Genomic DNA, 17,590 nt, shown 5'->3' on the forward strand with positions numbered 1-17,590 from the left:
GTTTGGGAATAACACAGCTTCTTCGTCGTTCCAATCAAACCGGGATGAATCACTTTGTAGAAGCTTTATTTGGATACATAATGTGGTGGAGAATCACCAGCAAGTTGAATAAATCTCATAGGAGTTGGCAAGAAGAAGTTATCCCACTTTCAAATCAAGTGATTCCAGTTTTCCAATTTGGGAATAGCACAGTCGTTCCAATCAAACTAAGATGAATCACTTGGTAAGAAGCTTGATTTGGATACATAAAGTGGTTGAGAATCACCAGGAAGTTGAATAAATCTCATAGGAGTTGGGATGAAGAAGTTATCCCACTTTCAAATCAGGTGATTCCAGTTTCCCAGTTTGGGAATAGCACATCTTCTTCGTCGTTCCAATCAAACCGGGATGAATCACTTTGTGAGAAGCTTTATTAGGATACATAATGTGGTGGAGAATTACCAGGAAGTTGAATAAATCTCATAGGAGTTGGCAAGAGGAAGTTATCCCACTTTAAAATCAGGTGATTCCAGTTTCCCAGTTTGGGAATAGGACAGCTTCTTCGTCGTTCCAATCAAACCTGGATGAATCACTTTGTGCGAAGCTTGATTTTGGATACATAAAGTGGTGGAGAATCACCAGGAAGTTAAATAAATCGCATAGGAGTTGGCAAGAAGAAGTTATCCCACTTTCAAATCAGGTGATTCCAGTTTCCCAGTTTGGGAATAGCACAGCTTCTTCGTTGTTCCAATCAAACCAGGATGAATCACTTTGTGAGAAGCTTGATTTGGATACATAAAGTGGTGGAGAATCACCAGGAAGTTGAATAAATCTCATAGGAGTTGGGATGAAGAAGTTATCCCACTTTCAAATCAGGTGCTTCCAGTTTCCCAGTTTGAGAATAACACAGCTTCTTCATTGTTCCAATCAAACCAAGATGAATCACTTTGTAAGAAGCTTGATTTGGATACATAAAGTGGTGGAGAATAACCAGGAAGTTGAATAAATCTCATAGGAGTTGGGATGAAGAAGTTATCCCACTTTCAAATCAGGTGCTTCCAGCTTCCCAGTTTGGGAATAGCACAGCTTCTTCGTCGTTCCAATCAAACCAGGATGAATCACTTTGTGAGAAGCTTGATTTGGATACATAAAGTAGTGGAGAATCACCAGGAAGTTGAATAAATCTCATAGGAGTTGGCAAGAAGAAGTTATCCCACTTTCAAATCAGGTGATTCTAGTTTCCCAGTTTGGGAATAGGACAGCTTCTTCGTCGTTCCTATCAAACCATGATGAATCACTGATATATGGTGTTTTATACATCTTGTATATATGCTTTTAAATTGGTTTTCATGTCTTTATCGAGTCTTCCTAGTCCTTTTGGAGTCATTACAGGTCTGGAGTTGCATTGGATGGGAGATGGATCAGCTGGAACAAAAGAGGCAGAAAACAATGCAATTTGGTGGTTTTCACGCAGAACAGTCTTGATGACTGTTCCGGATAGCGGAGCAACCCGAGTGACTGTTCCAGCGGCAGAGATTTTTAAGGAAACTACAATCATTTCGGGATTTGCCCTAATTATCCATATTTTCTCTCCCAGCCGCCTGTGGCTTTGATATATCATATTTTCTGTTTCTCTTTATCATTCTACGCTATTCTAGACAGAAGAAAACCATTGGAGACTTTTGTGCTTTTGGATTGTAAAGGGAGAAGGCTCCATCTCTCTCACCATAGAGAAGATTATTCTGAACCCTCTTTCTATCTCTTTTATTTACATGAAGTTTTATTCAGAATTGATCTCTGTGATTTCTTTGTCCATGTCTGAGTAGTCGATCTAGCTAGCCTAGGGTGTTAGGGTGTTAGATCGTGAGCTAAACATAGATAAGTATCCATTGATTGTCTTCATTCATAACTGCTCTTATTGCTTGCATTAAACTGGCCAGTTATTGTTAGATCCTAGGTTTAACCTATTCATTAACCGTGTAATAGGTTGCTAGATCTGTTATGAATGTGCATAGCATCCCTAATCAGCGAAAGTAGATATTAGGGTGTTTTGTGAACCGATTGGACTTGATCTTAATGTTCATCATCACGCCTTGATCCAAGCGAGAGCTTAGGTATTGAGGCTGATCGTTGAAAGGTGAAACACCACGACAGTGGGTTGATCTAGTATTGTGTTCCTAGTTCTAGACTAGTCCATTAATCAAACTTGAATAATTGTTTGGCTCATGATTGTAAGCGCCCGTTAAACCCTAGGTTAGTTTCTCATTAATCTGAAACTTAAAACCAATCTGTTACTTGCTTTTTACGTTACCACAAACTTTAAAACCCCCATATTGTTTTAGCTTGATTCTGATCCCATAAAGATAAAGTGTAAGATTTGGTCTCTGTGGATTCGATCCTAAAGTGCTACATCGACATACCATTCGATTGTGGTAGTGTGCACATTAGGTTATTTGGTGTGCGTATACACGTAATATCAAATTGGCGCCGTTGCCGGGGACCATCTTTTTACCTTTATTTTTTGGTTATTTTAGTCTAAGACCTCTAACTTGCCTTATCCTTTTTGTTGCAGCTAATGTTCCAGGTGCATGACCAGTAGACATACTCGGAGAAACGCACAAGGAGAGTTAGTTACATTTACCAACCAGGAGCTAGCAAGGTTAGAAAGAACAAATCGTCAACAGCCAAGGCAAACTGACACCACTATGGGTGATCACGCCAATCAGGATGATCTCGCTGCGGCTATGGCACTCATGCAGCAGCAGATGCAACAAATGCAGCAGACCATCCAAGCTCAGCAGGATGCTGCTGAACAGGCTGCTCTCGCGCAGCAGGAACAACAGGCGCAGACTGTTCCAATCGGGCAGAGAAACCTTCCGCGTAACATCCCTACTACGCGCTCTGCCATTGTTCCTCCACTCTGCACCAGGCAGGACTTCGAGATCAAGCCTGCTTTGATCGGTCTAGTACAGAGAAAGGTGTTCTCTGGTCTCTCTACAGAAATTCCAATGGAGCATATTGAGAGCTTCGAAAAAGTCTGCAGTTTCACTCGCGTGAATGGTGTTCCACCAGACTACATCACGTGCATGTTATTCCCATTCTCTCTTGATGGAAAAGCTGCACGGTGGTTGAACTCTCTCCCTACCGGCTCTCTCACTTCATGGGAACAGGTCCGATCAGCGTTCCTCAGCCATTTCTACTCTAAGGCGAGAACAGCTGCATTGAGGAACAAGATCACCTCCTTCAGACAGCTCACTGATGAGCCTTTCTGCGACGCATGGGAGCGCTTCAATGACTATCGCAGAGAATGTCCTCACCATGGATTTGATGATGATTACCTCCTGGACATTTTCTATGATGGAGTGGACTGGAAATACCAAGGTGCTCTAAACTCTGCGAGCAATGGAGACTTCATGACTCAAACCACTGATGGAGCGTTTAAGCTGATTGAGAACATGGCTGCTAGCTCAGCTAATAAGAAAGAGGAGAGTGATTGCTCCAAGAAAGGGAACAGTTCTGACACCCAGAAAATAGATGAGCTGACTGCCAAGGTTGATCAGCTACTGAAAAACAACCAAGGGCACGTCTTCAGCATGGAGCAAGCTACGGCCGGGCATATTCAGAACCAGAACAAGCGACAACCGCAGAGCAATCAGCAAGCTGTTCCAGCTAACGGGAACAGTCAACCAGATGAGCTGAAGGGTCTGGGTATGATGATGCAACAGCTGTTGCAGGGTCAGCAGGTTCAGGCCAAGGCGTTGAATCAGGTAACCACAGAAATAGACACCAGGATGGGCAACATGTTCACTGAGCTGAATAACAAGTATGACAATCTTGCGATCCATATAAGAAAGGTCGATGTTCAGCTTGCTCAAACAGTTGAGAGTGTCAAGAGGCAACAAGAGACGCTCCCTGGAAGAACTGATAAAAATCCTAGGACTGAGCACTGTAATGCAATAGAGCAGCCGTTCGCTGAGACTGCTCCAGGCACAGAAGAGAGAGCAGAGCAGTCTGCTAGCTCTGGAGTGACTGCTCCTAGCGAACCTGCTGAGACTCCACCATCTCGAGTCTATGTTCCCAAGGTTCCCTATCCAATTCCACCTAGACATCTGATGGATCCCATTAGTGAAGAGCAGCTGATAGGTTTTAACAAGATGGTGAGAAGGCTTCCTAAAGAACTTGCATTCGAAGATGCTCTGCAGATTCGTCCATTGCTCCAGTTCTTTAAACACTGTAGAGAGACTCAAGAGGAGATCAAGGTCCTCTATACCAAAGCACTGTCTACACCAGCACTGAAGGTATTGCCTAAGGTTGATGATCCTGGAAAGTTTGTTTTCCCATGTTCCATCGCAGGAACAACCTTCAAGGATGCTCTTTGTGACTCTGGTTCTTGTGTGAATCTCGTCTCAAAGGCTATTGTAGACGATTTGGGTATTGCTGATGTTGAGCGTTCTCAGCTGACCCTGACCTTTGCAAACTCTTCCAGAGCAGTCCCATATGGAACCATCCGCAGCCTTCATGTTCAAGTAGGGGAATGCATTGTTCCTGCTGAGTTTCAAGTTGTTGAGATGAACAAGGATCATGAGATGCCTTTGATATTTGGAAGGACATTCATGGCTACTGTTGGAGCAACCATCGATATGCCCAACAAGAGAGTCTGCTTCTCCAACATCAACAAGAAAGTTTTCTACAAGGCTGTACCCACCAGATCTTCCTCATCACACGCCTCTCGCATCTCAGTGTTTGATGTAGAAAAGCTGAAGGTTGTTCCAGAGAAGGAGCATGGTGATAAGGGTGAGAGCAGGCTGTTCTCTGATGAAGATCCTAGCACTGATCCTACTAAATTCAGAGGGAATTCAAGGGTGAAACAGAAAGTCCAGAAGAAAAGGGTCAAGGGAGATCCTACAATGACTTTGATACCTCTCAAGTGTGATGAGAACTCCATTGAGTATGAGGTAAAGTGCAAGGGTACCTCTAAACCGTTCTCTAAAGTCAGAGCTATTCTCACACATGAGCTGAAGGAGAAAGGGGAAGCTGCTGTGAAAGGGTTGTTGAGCAGGGTTTTGAAGCTGAACATATCTGATTGTGGAGCTTGTTTTGGAACAAGCCCTCCTGCTCAACCCGACTGATCCCAGTCACCAAGTCAAGCTAGAGACTTAAACCAAGCGCTTGGTGGGAGGCAACCCACTGGTGAGTGTCATTAACATTAGGATTTTCTTTTTACTTATTTTTGTTTTTAGTTTGTTGAGTCTCAGGTCATAAATCAGAAAATCCGAGATCCTTGACTGGAACAAGCAGCTGGCTGCTCTCATTCCAGAGCATCCTTTACCGGAGCAACCGCATCTTGCTCTGTCAGGCTGCTCCGCGCCAGGTAAGTATCTCGAAAAAAAAAATATTTATTCTTGTTTTCTCCTTCTCTCTGATTTATTTTCACACCAGGGACGTTGTGAAGTAAGTCTGGGGGGAGGGTTTTCGTCGTTTACTAACTCGTTTCTTTCTTTTGTTTTTTTTCTTTTGGGTCAATTTGAGTCAGTTTTTATTGAGTCAGTCAAAAATTTGTGGGAATTAGGACCTTATTCCGTGTTGATCACTAACCACCTCGTGCTTTAGTTATCTTATTCAGTGACCTTAGCAGTGGCGAAAGACACACATGTGGACCTGGAACACCCTGACATATCTCACTTGATTCTCCAGAAGTTCTCAGCCGATCAGGTTACACTGGGTAGACTTAACTCCACCTTACTTGAACCTAATCTTGACTGAAATTCTTCTTGTTATGGGCATTAGATCAGGGAAACGAGAACACACTCAGGACTTCTTATCCTTTTTATCCATCTTGCTGATCCTGAGTGGCTAGCTCATCTTTAGCTAGTTCCCACCCTGCACCTTGCCTTTATTCCACCTTCATGCATTTGTTTTTCAGTGTCATATGTGCAGATATGTGCAAAAAGGTCGGAGAGGAAAGGATCAACGCAGCCTCCTACTCGTTACTGCTGCAGAAATTATGTCAGAAAGGAGAACAAGCAGATTAAGGGAGCAACCGCTCCATAACCAATGAACTGCGCAAGAGCAGGGGTGGAGAACCAGAAAGGTCGCGAAATCAGAACCACCAGTGGCACTCAGAACGATCATGTATTACCTCCTTCTTCGTCACATCACCATATCAGTCTTAGAAAAAAAAAATGAGATTAATGTGATGGAGAAGGGGAAGAAAGAAAAGAAACATGGAGCCACTGGAAAGGTCGAGCAAGAAGTTGGTACCAAGTATTGAAGAGTGTGTAGAGGAAAGTGGAAAGCAGAACAATCAGTTGCCTGTTCCATCATCAGAACAGTCGCACTAGATATAGCAAAAACGAGTAGAGGCTGTGGACATCAATGGATCTATCCTCTCTTGCCATTTTGTGTGATATCCTGCATCCTCTTCAATGAAATGGTAGCCCCTAAACACTTTTAACTCCACCATTAAATAGCCTGTTCCACACCTAGACCGTCTACCCTGAATGATGCCTGTGATGAGAAGCTCACGCTACTCTTAAATGAATGTAGGGAGTTCTGTCTCGATAGTGTTGCTTTTTCAGGTTTGAGATGAAGAGTATGGAGCCGATTTTTGAACAGCAGTCAGTGGGGTTCCGGTAAGGGTGTGTTGTCCTAGTTTTACTGCTTGTATGGTTCAGAGATTCGTGGTTAAAGTATGGTTGCTGAGAATAGGAGAGTTCCCACACTTTCAAACCTTTCTCCCTGTTCTTGATACTTGACATTGTTTGAGGACAAACAAGGATCTAAGTCTGGGGGAATTGATATATGGTGTTTTATACATCTTGTATATATGCTTTTAAATTGGTTTTCAAGTCTTTATCGAGTCTTCCTAGTCCTTTTGGAGTCATTACAGGTCTGGAGTTGCATTGGATGGGAGATGGATCAGCTGGAACAAAAGAGGCAGAAAACAATGCAATTTGGTGGTTTTCACGCAGAACAGTCTTGATGACTGTTCCGGATAGCAGAGCAACCCGAGTGACTGTTCCGAGTGAGTGTTCCAGCGGCAGAGATTTTTAAGGAAACTACAATCATTACGGGATTTGCCCTAATTATCCATATTTTCTCTCCCAGCCGCCTGTGGCTTTGATATATCATATTTTCTGTTTCTCTTTATCATTCTACGCTAATCTAGACAGAAGAAAACCATTGGAGACTTTTGTGCTTTTGGATTGTAAAGGGAGAAGGCTCCATCTCTCTCACCATAGAGAAAATTATCCTGAACCCTCTTTCTATCTCTTTTATTTACATGAAGTTTTATTCAGAATTGATCTCTGTGATTTCTTTGTCCATGTCTGAGTAGTCGATCTAGCTAGCCTAGGGTGTTAGGGTGTTAGATCGTGAGCTAAACATAGATAAGTATCCATTGATTGTCTTCATTCATAACTGCTCTTATTGCTTGCATTAAACTGGCCAGTTATTGTTAGATCCTAGGTTTAACCTATTCATTAACCGTGTAATAGGTTGCTAGATCTGTTATGAATGAGCATAGCATCCCTAATCAGCGAAAGTAGATATTAAGGTGTTTTGTGAACCGATTGGACTTGATCTTAATGTTCATCATCACGCCTTGATCCAAGCGAGAGCTTAGGTATTGAGGCTGATCGTTGAAAGGTGAAACACCACGACAGTGGGTTGATCTAGTATTGTGTTCCTAGTTCTAGACTAGTCCATTAATCAAACTTGAATAATTGTTTGGCTCATGATTATAAGCGCCCGTTAAACCCTAGGTTAGTTTCTCATTAATCTGAAACTTAAAACCAATCTGTTACTTGCTTTTTACGTTACCACAAACTTTAAAACCCCCATATTGTTTTAGCTTGATTCTGATCCCATAAAGATAAAGTGTAAGATTTGGTCTCTGTGGATTCGATCCTAAAGTGCTACATCGACATACCATTCGATTGTGGTAGTGTGTACATTAGGTTATTTGGTGTGCGTATACACGTAATATCAATCACTTTGTGAGAAACTTAATTTGGTGGATACATAAAGTGGTGGAGAATCACCAGGAGGTTGACTAAATCTCATAGGAGTTGGGATGAAGAAGTTATCCCACTTTCAAATCAGGTGCTTCCAGTTTCCCAGTTTGGGAATTGGACAGCTTCTTCGTCGTTCCAATCAAACCGGGATGAATCACTTTGTGAGAAGCTTTATTTGGATACATAATGTGGTGGAGAATCACCAGGAAGTTGAATAAATCTCATAGGAGTTGGGATGAAGAAGTTATCCCACTTTCAGATCAGGTGCTTCCAGTTTCCTAGTTTGGGAATTGGACAGCTTCTTCGTCGTTCCAATCAAACCGGGATGAATCACTTTGTTAGAAGCTTTATTTGGATACATAATGTGGTGGAGAATCACCAGGAAGTTGAATAAATCTCATAGGGGTTGGCAAGAAGAAGTTATCCCACTTTCAAATCAGGTGATTCCAGTTTTCCATTTTGGGAATACCACAGCTTCTTCGTCGTTCTAATCAAACCAGGATGAATCACTTTGTAAGAAGCTTGATTTGGATACATAAAGTGGTGGAGAATCACCAAGAAGTTGAATAAATCTCATCGGAGTTGGGATGAAGAAGTTATCCCACTTTCAAATCAGGTGCTTCCAGTTTCCCAGTTTGGGAATAACACAGCTTCTTCGTCGTTCCAATCAAACCGGGATGAATCACTTTGTAGAAGCTTTATTTGGATACATAATGTGGTGGAGAATCACCAGCAAGTTGAATAAATCTCATAGGAGTTGGCAAGAAGAAGTTATCCCACTTTCAAATCAAGTGATTACAGTTTTCCAGTTTGGGAATAGCACAGCTTCTTCGTCGTTCCAATCAAACTAAGATGAATCACTTTGTAAGAAGCTTGATTTGGATACATAAAGTGGTTGAGAATCACCAGGAAGTTGAATAAATCTCATAGGAGTTGGGATGAAGAAGTTATCCCACTTTCAAATCAGGTGATTCCAGTTTCCCAGTTTGGGAATAGCACAGCTTCTTCGTCGTTCCAATCAAACCGGGATGAATCACTTTGTGAGAAGCTTTATTTGGATACATAATGTGGTGGAGAATCACCAGGAAGTTGAATAAATCTCATAGGAGTTGGCAAGAAGAAGTTATCCCACTTTAAAATCAGGTGATTCCAGTTTCCCAGTTTGGGAATAGGACAGCTTCTTCGTCGTTCCAATCAAACCTGGATGAATCACTTTGTGCGAAGCTTGATTTTGGATATATAAAGTGGTGGAGAATCACCAGGAAGTTGAATAAATCGCATAGGAGTTGGCAAGAAGAAGTTATCCCACTTTCAAATCAGGTGATTCCAGTTTCCCAGTTTGGGAATAGCACAGCTTCTTCGTTGTTCCAATCAAACCAGGATGAATCACTTTGTGAGAAGCTTGATTTGGATACATAAAGTGGTGGAGAATCACCAGGAAGTTTAATAAATCTCATAGGAGTTGGGATGAAGAAGTTATCCCACTTTCAAATCAGGTGCTTCCAGTTTCCCAGTTTGGGAATAACACAGCTTCTTCATTGTTCCAATCAAACCAAGATGAATCACTTTGTAAGAAGCTTGTTTTGGATACATAAAGAGGTGGAAAATAACCAGGAAGTTGAATAAATCTCATAGGAGTTGGGATGAAGAAGTTATCCCACTTTCAAATCAGGTGCTTCCAGCTTCCCAGTTTGGGAATAGCACAGCTTCTTCGTCGTTCCAATCAAGCCAGGATGAATCACTTTGTGAGAAGCTTGATTTGGATACATAAAGTAGTGGAGAATCACCAGGAAATTGAATAATCCCATAGGAGTTGGCAAGAAGACGTTATCCCACTTTCAAATCAGGTGATTCCAGTTTCCCAGTTTGGGAATAGGACAGCTTCTTCGTCGTTCCTATCAAACCATGATGAATCACTTTGTGAGAAACTTAATTTGGTGGATACATAAAGTGGTGGAGAATCACCAGGAGGTTGACTAAATCTCATAGGAGTTGGGATGAAGAAGTTATCCCACTTTCAAATCAGGTGCTTCCAGTTTCCCAGTTTGGGAATTGGACAGCTTCTTCGTCGTTCCAATCAAACCATGATGAATCACTTTGTAAGAAGCTTGTTTTTGATACATAAAAATGTGGAGAAACACCAGGAAGTTGAATAAATCTCATAGGAGTTGGGATGAAGAAGTTATCCCACTTTCTAATCAGGTGATTCCAGTTTCCCAGTTTGGGAATAAGACAGCTTCTCCGTCGTTCCAATCAAACCAGGATGAATCACTTTGTAAGAAGCTTGATTTGGATACATAAAGTGTTGGTGAATCACCAGGAAGTTGAATAAATCTCATAGGAGTTGGGATGAAGAAGTTATCCCACTTTCAGATCAGGTGCTTCCAGTTTCCCAGTTTGGGAATTGGACAGCTTCTTCGTCGTTCCAATCAAACCGGGATGAATCACTTTGTGAGAAGCTTTATTTGGATACATAATGTGGTGGAGAATCACCAGGAAGTTGAATAAATCTCATAGGAGTTGGCAAGAAGAAGTTATCCCACTTTCAAATCAGGTGATTCCATTTTTCCAGTTTGGGAATAGCACAGCTTCTTCGTCGTTCTAATCAAACCAGGATGAATCACTTTGTAAGAAGCTTGATTTGGATACATAAAGTGGTGGAGAATCACCAGGAAGTTGAATAAATCTCATAGGAGTTGAGATGAAGAAGTTATCCCACTTTCAAATCAGGTGCTTCCAGTTTCCCAGTTTGGGAATAACACAGCTTCTTCGTTGTTCCAATCAAACCAAGATGAATCACTTTGTAAGAGGCTTGATTTGGATACATAAAGTGGTGGAGAATAACCAGGAAGTTGAATAAATCTCATAGGAGTTGGGATGAAGAAGTTATCCCACTTTCAAATCAGGTGCTTCCAGTTTCCCAGTTTGGGAATAGCACAGCTTCTTCGTCGTTCCAATCAAACCAGGATGAATCACTTTGTTAGTATTGAGATGAAGACCAAGAAGAGAAGAGATGAAGCTTTGAAGGTCAGTAGAGTGTTGAGGCTGAGACAGTAACTTTAGAGTTTTAATGTGGTAACTTTATTTTAACCACAGTAACTACTTGGGAAGTTATCTGATGGGATGAGTAAGGTAACTTAGTGAAGAGAGGAGAGGAAACTCGACCAAAGAGGATAAGGGAGCACTTTGACAGCCTGTATGATGCTGGAAAGGAGAGGATGCTTTTACACTAGTGCAAGCATGTGAGAAAGCACAGCCAAGGGATTCAAAAGAAGTTCCAGCCTGTCCTTTGACTACACATGCTTATACATTTCAAAAATCCTTGTTGCTCTCTCTATTAATACTTGTAAACCTCATCAGTTATTAATTAATGGAGTTTTGAGTCTCTCTCTTTATTCTCTCACTAAAATCTCTTAATCTCTTTAATCTTTTCATCTGTTTATCTCTGATTATTTGAATCATGCTCTAATACACAAAAGTGTATATGGTATCAGAGCCAGGTTGTGCAAAGTGGGAGAGTGTGATTTCTTTTTCTTAAAAATCTGGAGTGTTCTTGTCTTAACTTCTGGGTTTCATTATCTTGGTGGCGTGAGAGTTTCTGGTAAATCCAAATCATCTCAACATGGAAATGAAGCACAGACCTGAGTCAACTGTGAGGACTGAAGAGGAGAGGCATAGCGAGTGGTCAAGGTGGGCCAAAAGAGCTTTGGAAAGCTGTGGGTTATGGAGCAGTCATGGAAAGGAGAAGCCTTTACAAGAAATGATTGCAAATGAAGGTCAGGCGTGGAGCCTGAGGTCTAAAGAAAGAGCTGTCCAAGAAAACCACACAAGATGTGAGATTGGAGCAGTGGGTTGGAGTAGATCTGGTCTGAAGAAGATCTGTGAGGTCAAGGGAACTCACATCAATCTTAGAAGAGGAGCAGAAGAACTTTATCAGCTTGTGGGAAAGCTGAAATACTTGTGGAAGGAGTTGGGTGTCTTGAGAACAAGGGCATCAGACCCGGAGATGATACAAAAGAGGATGGAGCAAGATGTAGTCTTGAGTCTTCTAGTCAGTTTAAACTCATCTTATGGTCAGCTGATTATGCAAGTGATCAAAGGTGAAGAGCAAGCAGATGTGGATGGGTTGTGTGATCTGATTCAAGCCGCTTATGAGGTTCATGAGAAGAACAAGAAGCGGATCAAGAGGAGGAATGGTAAAAAGTGTAAGAGGGCAAGCCTGAGGAGGTTGTCCAAGATATGGATCCGAGGAAGAAAGACTAGGATGAAGAGGAGACAACTTGAGGTGGAACTGAAAGTGATCAAGGAGATTCAGCAACTGATGGTAGTGGGAGAATGCTCCTACTCAGCATACATGGGAGAAACAGTAGGAGAAAGTGCGGATATGAGAGGAATGGATACCAAGAGGGCAGATGAGTGTGTGACAAAGAAGGAATGGGATGAGTTGATTAAGCATGTGTATGCTTTGGCTACGACCCGGAGTCTGGGTGCTCCTGCCAAAGCATCCACATCTAAACCCATCATCATTGACTCTGGAGCAACACACCACATGATCAGTGACAAGAGACTAATCAGTGAGGTTAAAGCAGCAACAGGGAGTGTCATGATAGCCAATGGTACCAGGATCCCAATAGAAGGAGTGGGAAACCTCAACCTGTTTGAGAAGAACTCCACTGCCTTCTACCTACCTCAGTTTACATCCAATCTAATCTCAGTTAAGAAGGCTACAGTTGATCTGGATTGTCAAATGGTTTTCAGACCAAATGAAGTTGAGTTCCAGGATTTGAAGACTGGAAGGGTTATTGGCAGAGGAGACAGCAAGCATCAGCTCTATCATCTCCAAACAACTGAGGCGCCTAGTCCTGTGGGGTCTGTGTGTTTCAGCAGCACAACGGATAGGTGTGATAATCTCACATGGCATGCAAGGCTGGGACATCCTCATGCCAAGGCAATTGAATTGATTCTACCAAGTATGGCGTTCAATCACTTGGAGTGTGAAGCTTGTATACTTGGGAAGCACTGTAGGACTGTCTTCCCAACATCAGAAACCATATATGAGAATTGCTTTGATCTGGTGCATTCAGACGTGTGGACAGCTCCCTGTATGTCTATAGACAGCCATAAGTACTTTGTGACATTCATTGATGAGAAGTCAAAGTACACATGGATCACCATGATTCCCTCCAAAGACAGAGTCCTAGAAGCCTTCATGAACTTCCAAGCATATGTTACTAACCAGTACAATGCCACTGTGAAGATTCTGAGGTCTGATAATGGAGGAGAATACACTAGCATTGCTTTCAAGAGTCATCTTGCAAAGCATGGGATTGTGCAACAAACTAGCTGTCCTTACACACCACAACAAAATGGGGTAGCTGAGAGGAAGAACAGACATTTGATGGAGGTTGCGAGATCAATAATGTTCCACATGAATGTGCCTAAGAGGTTTTGGAGTGATGCTGTTCAGACCGCTTGCTATCTCATCAATAGAGTGCCAACCCGTGTCTTGAAGAAACTGTCTCCCTTTGAAGTATTGAACAAGACCAAGCCACACATTGATCATTTGAGGGTCTTTGGGTGCTTATGTTATGTGATGGTTCCTGGAGAAAGAATGAACAAGCTAGAAGCAAAGAGTACTAAAGCTATGTTCATTGGGTACTCAATCACTCAGAAAGGCTACAAGTGTTATGATCCAATAACTAGGAGGGTGATGGTATCTAGAGAAGTGAAGTTTGTTGAGTCTAAAGGGTATTATGAGGAAAAGAAATGGGAAGACCTAGAGGATCTGTCCCGAGCTTCATCAGAGAAGGCAACAACATTGAGAGTGATGTTGGAGAGGCTAGGGATATGATTATCCCAAGATCAGGAACCAGGAAGGACAGGACCTTCTAATCAAGCTGGAGAAGCTGGAGGAACAACCCCTCTTGATCATGAGAGGGGGAATGGATCTGAATCAGGGGAGCAGGAGCATAACCAAGACGATTCAGGTCAACATGATCAGGAGGAGACACAGGAAGTAGAGAATGTTGCTCAGTCTAGTGGAGATGAGCAAGGAGAGTCTACTGGTACAAAAGAGAGTGAAGCTCCTACTGGTTTAAGAGAGGAAGCACAAGAGAATGTTTGTGGGAACCGAAATTCGCACTGTCGATTTCCGTTTAAATAAGGAAACTAGGAAAACCCTAATTTCCCAGAGGTCCCGGATCTCTGCGAGAGCCAACGACAAGTGACCGAATATATGCGGAAATCATGAAAAGATAACAAATGAGTTTAGAGATAACAGTAGATCTTAGTTCGAGTCCGCGTAAGAGCGTTGCGATCATTACAAGAGATCATAAAAGCTTTGGCCGCAAAAGCTGTCAGCGAGTTACTTAGTTTTAGCGGCCTAATAGCTCAAACCTAGTTGAGTCGCAGCTCGATAACAAAAGACGAAAAAGTTACAGAAAAGGTTTTTGATTGATTTCAGACTGAACCTTGTTAAAGGCTGCCTACGTACCCCTTTCGAGGATCAAGCCGAACGTAGTTCAATTGATAGAGCTGGACAAGAGATCGAACTGCCTGGGCGAGTTCGTCTAGTAATTGAGTGCCAGACATAGAAACCGAACTTGTCGAGAATAAAGCCTAAAGTTTCTAAGTGCAGAGAATTCCGAATCTAAAAAGTTCCCCTCATGCCTCTCGCCTAGGACTCCTTATATACTAGCTCCAAGGCCGGTTTACGCTTTTACTCTTCTGCCCTTAAGCCGTCATAGCATAAAATGGAGATATTCCATTTTTTCCGATCTTCGTAATTATCCTCAAAATTTCGTATTTATCCGCGGAAACTTGACATTTATCCTTTCTTGCGCGCCAAGCATAAACCGTCATACGGTTTATGGGCTTTTCGTTAAGAAATTATAAGTTGGGGCTCGAGTCGTGTCTTAGGTCCCTTTGGGCCGTCTTACGACTCGAAACGTTTATTACGACTTCTTTCGATAAAGAAGGAACTTTCCGCGGTTTTTACCGCAAAGTTTGATTGATGTCTTTAGAATGGTCAGAAGACATGAACTGAGTTCGCTACGGTCTTCGGGAGATAGCATCGTAGGATAGACGAGAATGCATGAACTGGTGTCATATTGACGTTTCGGAAGAGTTCGGTCGCTACGTAACGACCGAACAGAACGCACGCGCGGTCGCTACGTAGCGACTGAGCGGGATGGACGCTCGGTCGCTACGTAGTGACCGAGCTGTGTGCATGCTTGGTCGCCGCGTATTGATCGAGCGGGACGGACGCTCGGTCGCTACGTAGCGACCGAGCTGTGTGCATGCTTGGTCACCGCGTATCGATCGAGCTTGGCTTGTCCGTGGTCCGATTGCCGTACTCGAGCTTGTCCGCGGCCGAATTGGATACATGTCTGTTTCCTTCGGACAATCGGTATTTAGTGGTTCGATTGAGATTTGAACAAGATTTTACCGCAAGGCTCTTTGTAAAGATATCTTTACGAAGATTACTTTTTCGTAAAAACGTTCATGCTGATTTTTACGGACTTTCAGGCATTGATTCCGTTGTGACCGATTTTGACCCCAACAGTTAGCCCCCCAGCTCGTTAGAACCATGAGCTTATAGCGTGAGGTTCTAGCGAGTGGCCTGGCAAGTTAGGCAAGTAAGGTGAGTTAGGCGGAATTAATGGTTGAAAAGGTCAGTGGCAAATGGTCTTCTCGCTTTTCTAAAAGTAAAACGCGATAAGATTGGGGCTGCGCCTTATGACGGCTGCCTACGTACCCTTTTTGAAGGGATCAAGCCTTTCGTAGTTCGTCTTTGAGTTAGGGTTCTTATGACTAGTTTTCCAGCGACACCTTTACGGTCTAGTTTTTATGTAGCGGTTATCAGGAGTGTTTCTGCCGATGGCATTTTGTATGGGTGTAGAAGGAAGAGTACGAGTTGTCATCTCGTAATCTAACTTTATGTGAACTGCTATATCCGTAATCTGTTTCGAGAGTTTTCCGCAGTGTGTAAACTTGCGGGATTTCTGAAGATTCTCGAATATTGGCAAAGAGACAAATTTTGGGATCTCGTATCAAGGTGTTTGATACTATGCCTAGAGATGTTAGAGACCAGTGCGCTGGGTTTAGGGCAAGACCTAGGTTTACTCCTGGTTTTAGAGGGTGCGATGACTAATTCGACTTACGTATCCCGTTTCAGTTTCATCCTGATTCCATACCGATTTAAAGTCCGCGATAGGTTCTCGGCTTATACGACTTGTATGGTTGGAATCGAGCATCTCTCCGGAGATCGGAAGTGCTGGACCAAAATTTCGGATTTCTTTTATAGCGCTATTATCCTTGTGTCGGATGTACGAGAGTCATCTCTACGAGATGCCTAAGTCTGTTTAGGACGTTGAGAGTTTGTTGTGATCAGTGTGGGAACCGAAATTCGCACTGTCGATTTACGTTTAAATTAGGAAACTAAGGAAACCCTAATTTCCCAGAGGTCCCGGATCTCTGCGAGAGCCAACGACAAGTGACCAAATATATGTGGAAATCGTGAAAAGATAACAAACGAGTTTAGAGAAAACAGTAGATCTTATTTCGAATCTGCGTAAGAGCGTTGCGATCATTACAAGAGATCATAAAAGCTTTGGCTGCAAAGGCTCTCAGCGAGTTACCTAGTTCTAGCGGCCTAAAAGCTCAAACCTAGTTAAGTCGCAGCTCGATAACAAAAGACGAAAAAGATACAAAAAAGGTTTTTGATTGATTTCGGACTGAACCTTGTTAAAGGCTGCCTACGTACCCCTTTCGAGGATCAAGCCAAACGTAGTTCAATTAATAGAGCTGGACAAGAGATCGAACTGCCTGGGCGAGTTCGTCTAGTAGTTGAGTGCCAGTCATAGAAACCGAACTTGTCGAGAATAAAGCCTAAAGTTTCTAAGTGCAGAGAATTCCGAGTCTAAAAAGCTCTCCTTCATGCTCCTCGCCTAGGACTCCTTATATACTAGCTCCAAGGTCGGTTTACGCTTTTACTCTTCTGCCCTTAAGCCGTCATAGCATAAAAATGGAGATATTCCATTTTCCTGATTTTCATAATTATCTTCAAAACTTCCGTATTTATCCGCGGAAACTTGACATTTATCCTTCCTTGTGGACCAAGCGTAAACCGTGCTGTGGTTACGGGCTTTTGGTTAAGAAATCGCAGGATGGGCCTCGAGTCGTGTTTTAAGTCCCTTTGGGCCGTCTTCCGACTCGAAGCGTTTACTACGATTTCTTTCGACAAAGAAAGAACTTTCCGCGGTTTCTAATCCGCGAAGTTTGATCGATGATTTAGAATAGCGGAAAACATAGACTGAGCTCGCTACGGTCTTCGGGAGATAACATTTGAAGGTTTGACGAGAATGCATGTACTGATGTCGTACCGATGTTCGGAAGAGCTCGGTCACTACGCAGCGACCGAACTTTGGCTCGAGCCCGGTCGCTACGTTGCGACCGAGCTTGGCTCGGGCTCGGTCGCTACGTAGCGACCGAGCTGTGTGCATGCTTGTTCGCCGCGTATCGATCGAGTTTGGCTTGTCCGCGGTCTGATTTCCATACTTGAGTTTGTCCGCGGCCGATTTGGATACATGTTCGTT

The 17,590-nt window shown here is 42.8% G+C and overlaps 1 protein-coding gene and 1 non-coding gene across 2 annotated transcripts in view; one reads left to right on the forward strand and one right to left on the reverse strand.

Annotated features, from left to right (window-relative positions):
- Positions 1-3,197: 3,197 nt before the first annotated feature.
- On the reverse strand, positions 3,198-3,304 carry LOC125579303. The gene has a single exon (XR_007317289.1). It is a non-coding gene; the product is annotated as a small nucleolar RNA R71 (small nucleolar RNA).
- An 8,450-nt stretch (positions 3,305-11,754) lies between these two features.
- Positions 11,755-17,590, forward strand: part of LOC125608722 — a 41,324-nt gene continuing 35,488 nt past the window's right edge. Inside the window, exon 1 of the mRNA XM_048779204.1 lies at positions 11,755-12,360. Coding sequence (XP_048635161.1) covers positions 11,755-12,360 — 606 coding nt within the window. The remainder of the gene's footprint in view (positions 12,361-17,590) is intronic.

The sequence above is a fragment of the Brassica napus genome, chromosome A1 (assembly GCF_020379485.1).
Source record: "Brassica napus cultivar Da-Ae chromosome A1, Da-Ae, whole genome shotgun sequence".
Taxonomy (NCBI): domain Eukaryota; kingdom Viridiplantae; phylum Streptophyta; class Magnoliopsida; order Brassicales; family Brassicaceae; genus Brassica; species Brassica napus.